General features: G+C 41.1%; 1 protein-coding gene across 4 annotated transcripts in view; it reads left to right on the plus strand.

The window, feature by feature from the left end:
* gtr3 (Solute carrier family 2, facilitated glucose transporter member 3) overlaps positions 1 to 7,671 on the plus strand; it is a 23,139-nt gene extending 15,468 nt beyond the window's left edge. For 2 of the 4 annotated variants that reach the window (XM_014153331.2, XM_045696220.1), the window contains exons 3-11: positions 233 to 334; positions 844 to 1,004; positions 1,425 to 1,665; positions 1,926 to 2,088; positions 3,290 to 3,477; positions 5,158 to 5,262; positions 5,404 to 5,505; positions 5,653 to 5,856; positions 6,047 to 7,671. In XM_014153331.2, coding sequence (XP_014008806.1) covers positions 233 to 334; positions 844 to 1,004; positions 1,425 to 1,665; positions 1,926 to 2,088; positions 3,290 to 3,477; positions 5,158 to 5,262; positions 5,404 to 5,505; positions 5,653 to 5,856; positions 6,047 to 6,280 — 1,500 coding nt within the window. In that variant the 3' untranslated portion in view covers positions 6,281 to 7,671. 4 annotated transcript variants of the gene reach the window in all.
* The last annotated feature ends 1,509 nt before the right edge of the window (positions 7,672 to 9,180 follow it).

The following is a 9,180-nucleotide window of genomic DNA, read 5'->3' on the forward strand; positions in this document are numbered from 1 at the left end:
CATCCATATGCATTAGACCAGTGGATATCTAATTTCCTGTTTCTCTCTCTCTCTCTCTCGCTCTCTCTCTCGCGCGTGCGCTATCCTTTTCTCTGTCACTTTCTTGTTCTTATCTGTTTCTCTCTCTCTTTCTATTATTTTTACACCCCTCTCCCTCCATCACCCGCTTTTCTCTCCCTGTTTTCCCTCTCCCTCTCTCTCTTCCTCCCTCTATCTCCTCCATCCCCAGAAGAAGAAGGGAGTGACCTGTTACCTCCTCTACTGCATCACTACAGCCGTCATCGGCTCCCTGCAGTTCGGATACAACACTGGAGTCATCAATGCCCCTGAGCAGGTGTGTGTGTGTGTGTGTGTGTGTGTGTGTGTGTGTGTGTGTGTGTGTGTGTGTGTGTGTGTGTGTGTGTGTGTGTGTGTGTGTGTGTGTGTGTGTGTGTGTGTGTGTGTGTGTGTGTGTGTGTGTGCGCGCGCGTGGTGCAATACGGGAGTGGTCATAATGGTCATCATTATTAATGTATTATTTATTCAAAAAGGATTGATACCTCCTTTTATAATCAACTTAGTGTTGTGTCACACACACGCACACACACACACACACACACACATACACACACTGAGTTGGATGGATGTGCTGTTGTTTTCAACTTTGTCTCCCCCTTGTGGGCAGTCAGTGGCAGTACTCATATGTATTGACTATAACAGTCAGGGCTGGAACAGGGCTGGAACAAATGCCTGCACCCTCTGTACATCTCCAGGACTAGGATTTTAGACCACTTGTCTAAATCCTCAGTGATATTCCCAACCTTTAACCTCTGAAGGTTCTAAGTCTGTCATCTCCACTCTCAGAAACTGCGACGGTTCTTCCAGAATGTGTCTATGGATCGTTATGGAGACCCCTTCTCCTCTGGGACTAACACCATGGTTTGGAGCTTCGCTGTGGCCATCTTCAGTGTGGGGGGTATGGTTGGGTCCTTGTCTGTGGGGGTCATGGTGGACAAGTTTGGGAGGTGAGTTAAGGACTAATGATACAAAGAAATGCAGATGTACAGTAAATGTGTGTGTGGAAGTGGTTTTGTATCTGTAATGACTTTGTAGTGTTTTATTTTATTTTATTCCCAGCACCACAATGAGAGGTGTGGGGCATGTAAATATTTGCTCTCAAAGATGAGCCAAGGGCCCTTAGTCGATTCGGTGCTGTAATGTTAATTGAGGCTGTAATTTTAATTGAGGTCTTACCTCCTAACCTGTCCTCATCTCACCTCACTTCATCACTGTTTATTTAGCAGGCTATTCATGGTCTCTGGCAGGGCACTGGACTAAATGGCTTCCTTCCATCTTTCTAACCACCACACATTTTTCCTCACACTTTCTTTCTTTTCTTTCCCCTTTTCCTATCCTCCTCTCTCTCTCTCTCTCCCTCTCCCCAGGCGTAAGTCCATGCTCCTGGCCAACGTGCTGGCCCTTCTGGGTGGAACTCTGATGGGTCTGTCCAGCCTGTGTAAGTCCTTTGAGATGGTCATCATTGGCAGGCTGGTCATTGGCGTGTTCTGTGGCCTGTGTACTGGACTGACGCCCATGTACGTGGGAGAGCTGGCCCCCACGCACCTCAGGGGGGCCTTCGGCACCCTCCACCAGCTGGGAGTGGTCATTGGCATCCTGGTGGCACAGGTACCACAGAGAGGACCAGGCACTGGTTCACTTTCATTTAGGTTATTTTAGTTCAAACTCTACTGAGTTTATTTTAATTAATTGAACTTAATGTTATTGAGGTCAACTGATTTAAATGCTGTTCATTTCACTGAATGTAATTGACCGATCTCCTTTTTCTGTACAATCAAGCCAGATAAATCTGTTTTAGTTTGAGCATTACTTTTCTACTACCTTAAGCTTTAACCCTGGCTATCCTGTTGTCCCTCTCTGCTCTGTAGGTCTTTGGTCTGGAGTTTCTGCTGGGGTCAGACTCCCTGTGGCCCCTCCTGCTGTCCCTGACGGCCATCCCTGCTGTGGTGCAGAGCATCATGTTGCCCTTCTGCCCAGAGAGCCCCCGCTACCTCCTCATCAGCCTCAACCAGGAGGAGGAGGCTCGCAAAGGTCAGGGAGAGGAGACATGTTACTAATCACATTACACACAGGAGATGCTACTGATCATGTTACACATAGGAGATGTTACTGATCATATTAGACATAGGCGATGTTACTGATCATATTAAACCTAGGAGATGTTACTGATCATATTAAATAAAGGAGATGCTACTGATCATATTACACATAGGAGATATTACTGATCATATTACACATAGAAGATGTTACTGATCATATTAAACCTAGGAGATGTTACTGATCATATTAAATAAAGGAGATGCTACTGATCATATTACACATAGGAGATATTACTGATCATATTACACATAGGCGATGTTACTGATCATATTAAACCTAGGAGATGTTACTGATCATATTAAATAAAGGAGATGCTACTGATCATATTAAATAAAGGAGATGTTACTGATCATATTAAATAAAGGAGATGCTACTGATCATATTAAATAAAGGAGATGCTACTGATCATATTACACATAGGAGATGTTACTGATCATATTACACACAGGAGATGCTACTGATCATATTAAATAAAGGAGATGCTACTGATCATATTAAATAAAGGAGATGCTACTGATCATATTACACATAGAAGATGTTACTGATCAAATTAAATAAAGGAGATGCTACTGATCATATTAAATAAAGGAGATGCTACTGATCATATTACACATAGGAGATGTTACTGATCATATTAAATAAAGGAGATGTTACTGATCATATTACACATAGGAGATGTTACTGATCATATTACACATAGGAGATGTTACTGATCATATTACACATAGGAGATGTTACTGATCATATTAAACCTAGGAGATGTTACTGATCATATTAAACCTAGGAGATGTTACTGATCATATTAAATAAAGGAGATGTTACTGATCATATTAAATAAAGGAGATGTTACTGATCATATTAAATAAAGGAGATGTTACTGATCATATTAAACCTAAAGGAGATGTTACTGATCATATTAAACCTAAAGGAGATGTTACTGATCATATTAAATAAAGGAGATGTTACTGATCATATGGCACAGCACTCATTTTGGGGACTTTTTTATTTGACTGTTTACTTGGAAACTATGTGGTGTAAAAGTAATTACATGACAATTACTCTTTTGTTTATTTGGGATTCATTAGTATCAGAAAATACCTAGTATTTAAAAAATATCTCGCCCTCCCTCCAGCCCTGGTGCGTCTGCGTGGCTGTGAGGACGTAAGTGATGACATCCAGGAGATGAAGGAAGAAGGGATGAAGATGGCCATGGAGAAGAAGGTCACTATTCCAGAACTCTTCCGCTCGCCAGCCTACCGTCAGCCAATCATCATCGCCATCATCCTGCAGCTCTCCCAGCAGCTCTCTGGCATCAACGCGGTGAGTAGACTACAACTCCCACAATGCAACATAATTAGGGCTAGGAGTTCTTCCATACTACATAATCGAACTAAGTAAAACATCAGGGAAAAGCCTTTAAGTAGGACAGAGAGTTTTTCCTTCTCTTAATCCATGACCCCTGATCTAACAATACATGACAGGTGGAAGCAATATGGTGGAAACCTATCCAGCCCTTTTATAAATTAGTAATGAAGGAAATTAGATGAGGAAAGAGAAGCATAGCCACAGATTTCAAAAGAATAAGTTCACAATGAGCCTTTCCAGATAAAGTTATTGCGTATAGGCAAATGTAGTAGGACGTGTAATGTTGCAACTCTCACAGTTCAACGTTAGAATACTGAAACTAAATGATTCAGTGAAGAGATGCCAACATACAGAGACTGTCAAGGCACCACCTCCTCTTCAGCCCAGAGGCTGAGGAATGAAGCGTTTGATTAAGTGGAATGGCTGTAGCATAATAACATGATTGGCTAGCGAGATGATCACCCTAAGATCTAATGGAGATGGCGCAATGACCTTTAGACTGGGCCTAATTCAGATGGATGTTAGAGGGCCCTTTTACTGAACAATGTGTTTGTTTCATATGATTGTGTTTTAAATTTCGTGTTTTGTGTTTGCTTTTCATGTATTTTGTAATTGATGTGTATATAGATATGTATAGTGTAATGGTTGTTTATTGATGTGTATATAGATATGTATAGTGTAATGGTTGTTTATTGATGTGTATATAGATATGTATAGGTAAACTGTTGTTTATTGATGTGTATATAGATATGTATAGGTAAACTGTTGTTTATTAATGTGTGTATAGATATGTATAGTGAAACTGTTGTTTATTGATGTGTATATAGATATGTATAGGTAAACTGTTGTTTATTGATGTGTATATAGATATGTATAGGTAAACTGTTGTTTATTGATGTGTATATAGATATGTATAGTGAAACTGTTGTTTATTGATGTGTATATAGATATGTATAGGTAAACTGTTGTTTATTGATGTGTATATAGATATGTATAGGTAAACTGTTGTTTATTGATGTGTATATAGATATGTATAGGTAAACTGTTGTTTATTGATGTGTATATAGATATGTATAGGTAAACTGTTGTTTATTGATGTGTATATAGATATGTATAGGTAAACTGTTGTTTATTGATGTGTATATAGATATGTATAGTTAAACTGTTGTTTATTGATGTGTATATAGATATGTATAGGTAAACTGTTGTTTATTGATGTGTATATAGATATGTATAGGTAAACTGTTGTTTATTGATGTGTATATAGATATGTATAGGTAAACTGTTGTTTATTGATGTGTATATAGATATGTATAGTGAAACTGTTGTTTATTGATGTGTATATAGATATGTATAGGTAAACTGTTGTTTATTGATGTGTTCATGCAGGGCTCATCTGCTAAAGAGACAGTGGTCTCCGCATGACTCCCTTCTTAAATAAAAGTTACATAAAACAATTATAAATACAGCATCAATCAAACCCAGATGGCCACAGAACACACTGAAACAACAGCCCTCTCTCTGTCTGTAGGAGTAAACATGGGTCAACAACAACTAGATTTAACTAGATACATATCCTCATATTGGTTATGAATGTAATCAACAACCTCTTCCTCTCTCCTACTTCCTCCTCAGGTGTTCTACTATTCGACAGGTATATTTGACACTGCCGGGGTGACCCAGCCCATCTACGCCACTATAGGAGCTGGGGTGGTCAACACGCTATTCACAGTGGTGTCTGTAAGTATTTTAACACATATCTGGTCAAGTATAATAATACAGAAATAGTAAAGTTTGATAGTGCACTACCTTAGACCAGACTACAATATGAAATGTGATACCGTTGGACACATTCTAAGCACTTCCTTGTTTGATTCACAGCTCTTCCTGGTGGAGAGGGCGGGACGAAGGACCCTGCACCTCATCGGATTGGCTGGAATGGCTGTCAGTGCTCTGCTCATGACCATCTCTCTCTCATTGGTGGTGAGTTTCAATCTCGGCTGTCCATCATTTCAAATGTCAAGAACCCGACAATAACTATTCTTGTCACACCATAAAAATCCTTGACTGGATTTTATTCCACTGCTTAACATGTTTGATCCCTCCATTCCTTCCCTCCTCTCTGAGTAGAAGACCAACACGTCTCTGAGCTACCTGGCCATCGTGGCGGTGTTTGCCTTCGTGGCCAGTTTTGAGATGGGCCCAGGTCCTATCCCATGGTTCATAGTTGCTGAGTTGTTCTCCCAGGGGCCTCGGCCTGCAGCTATGGCCGTCGCAGGCTGCTCCAACTGGACCGCCAACTTCCTGGTCGGGCTGGGCTTCCCCAAACTGGAGGTTGGTTCTTCTTCCTCATCCTACCCCTCTCACTACAGACACCTATGTATATGTATCAAGATAAATCTGCAGGCCTCAAAGCTGAATGAATGCGATTGGCACCGTTATAAGACCAAAACGTCAGACAAACTTTACAGCTTAGATTGTGTTACTCTCTAACCTCCTCTCTCTCTCTCTCTCTCCTTTACAGGAGCTGTGTGGTCCTTACGTCTTCATCATCTTCATGATCTTCCTCATATTCTTCTTCGTCTTCACCTACTTCAAAGTCCCGGAGACCAAGGGGCGGACCTTTGACGACATTGCCAAAGGATTTGCCGGCACTGCAGGAGCCCAATCTCCTCCCCCAGAGGGTATGGTCACCCTGCCCGTTTCCCCGACGACGGAGAAAGTTCCAATGGTTGAGTTTCCGACGGAAGAGAAGTAAAAGAGGTGATCGTCAGCAAATCCGTAGATAGTGGAACAGGTAGAGATGCCCCTTGTGCATAGATACTGTAATGTAGGGAGTTTAAGATCAAAACAAAACTTTTTGTCCATTTTAGGTTGAATTGGACTTTTAAAGTGCAGGACTAGGGATATGCACTGTATGGAGAGGAGCTTCCATATGAAATAGCAGCTTAGTGTCAGGGTGTGTGTATAGTGTGTGTTGGGAATAGGGTTGGGGATGATAATGCAGGCATCATGAGAGTTTGTGTCAAAGAGGATTTGTTTACTGTGTGTGAGGGTGCGCATGTGTGTGTGTGCCTTCAGTCATTTTCATTTAAACTGCCTAAAGTATTTATTACTGTAAGTTATTAATGATAATTTGTAATTAGCTTTTACCAATGTTCAGTAATAAACTTCCCATATTGTCCTTCACTTGGGTTAAAATGGGAATAGGATTTGGGTTGATGTGTACTGCGGTCAGTGGGTTTGGGAGGACAGTCCAGGAACATAAAAATCCTCTCTGCCTGGTGTATCCTAACCTAGCCTGTCTCTCTGCCTGGTGTATCCTAACCTAGCCTATCTGTCTCTCTGCCTGGTGTATCCTAACCTAGCCTATCTGTCTCTCTGCCTGGTGTATCCTAACCTAGCCTATCTGTCTCTCTGCCTGGTGTATCCTAACTTAGCCTATCTGTCTCTCTGCCTGGTGTATCCTAACCTACCCTATCTGTCTCTCTGCCTGGTGTATCCTAACCTAGCCTATCTTCCTCTCTGCCTGGTGTATCCTAACCTAGCCTATCTGTCTCTCTGCCTGGTGTATCCTAACCTAGCCTATCTGTTTCTCTGCCTGGTGTATCCTAACCTAGACTATCTGTCTCTCTGCCTGGTGTATCCTAACCTAGCCTTTACGTCTCTGGAGCCTGACCTTGAACTGTCACAGAGACTCAACAGTACGGACGTGTCTCTCCCTGAACACTGAGTCAGCTAGAACACTGGCATGGCTCACACATATCTGTGGCTTCTGTCTGCCTCATCAGACGTCATACAGTATAGGCTTCTAATGCCTGGCTGGCCTATCATAGCTATGCTAATGAGGAGTTCAGAAGTAACATTTCTTCAAGTCTCCAAATAGTACATGAAACATAAATTCCGGGTTCAGCCAGTATGATAGTAGAATTCTTAGACAGCATGTTAACAGTTTCTTCAAGACAATTAGATTGAGAGAATGTGTGGAGGAACTTTGAAGAATTTCAGATGTCCTCCAAATCATGTATCACATAGGGGTAGAGGCAATATATGGAGCAAAGCCATTCAACCACTGTGGAACAATGACATTCAGCCACTGTGGAACAATGACATTCTACCACTATGGAACAATGACATTCAACCACTGTGGAACAATGACATTCAGCCACTATGGAACAATGACATTCTACCACTATGGAACAATGACATTCAACCACTATGGAACAATGACATTCAACCACTGTGGAACAATGACATTCAACCACTATGGAACAATGACATTCAACCACTGTGGAACAATGACATTCAACCACTATGGAACAATGACATTCAACCACTATGGAACAATGACATTCAACCACTATGGAACAATGACATTCAACCACTATGGAACAATGACATTCAACCACTGTGGAACAATGACATTCTACCACTATGGAACAATGACATTCAACCACTATGGAACAATGAAATTCTACCACTATGGAACAATGACATTCTACCACGATGGAACAATGACATCCTACCACTATGGAACAATGACATTCAACCACTGTGGAACAATGACATTCTACCACTATGGAACAATGACATTCAACCACTATGGAACAATGACATTCAACCACTGTGGAACAATGACATTCAGCCACTGTGGAACAATGACATTCAGCCACTGTGGAACAATGACATTCAGCCACTATGGAACAATGACATTATACCACTATGGAACAATGACATTCTACCACTGTGGAACAATGACATTCAACCACTGTGGAACAATGACATTCAGCCACTGTGGAACAATGACATTCAGCCACTGTGGAACAATGACATTCAGCCACTATGGAACAATGACATTCAGCCACTATGGAACAATGACATTCTACCACTATGGAACAATGACATTCAACCACTATGGAACAATAACATTCAACCACTGTGGAACAATGACATTCTACCACTATGGAACAATGACATTCAACCACTATGGAACAATGACATTCAACCACTATGGAACAATGACATTCAACCACTATGGAACAATGACATTCAACCACTGTGGAACAATGACATTCTACCACTATGGAACAATGACATTCTACCACTATGGAACAATGACATTCTACCACTATGGAACAATGACATTAAACCACTGTGGAACAATGACATTCAACCACTGTGGAACAATGACATTCAACCACTATGGAACAATGACATTCTACCACTATGGAACAATGACATTCTACCACTATGGAACAATGACATTCTACCACTATGGAACAATGACATTCAGCCACTATGGAACAATGACATTCAGCCACTATGGAACAATGACATTCAACCACTATGGAACAATGACATTCAACCACTGTGGAACAATGACATTCAGCCACTATGGAACAATGACATTCAACCACTATGGAACAATGACATTCTACCACTATGGAACAATGACATTCAACCACTATGGAACAATGACATTCAACCACTGTGGAACAATGACATTCAACCACTATGGAACAATGACATTCTACCACTATGGAACAATGACATTCAACCACTATGGAACAATGACATTCAACCACTATGGAACAATGACATTCAACCACTATGGAACAATGACATTCTACCACTATGGAACAATGACATTCAACCACT

Source organism: Salmo salar, chromosome ssa02, assembly GCF_905237065.1.
Source record: "Salmo salar chromosome ssa02, Ssal_v3.1, whole genome shotgun sequence".
Classification (NCBI taxonomy): domain Eukaryota; kingdom Metazoa; phylum Chordata; class Actinopteri; order Salmoniformes; family Salmonidae; genus Salmo; species Salmo salar.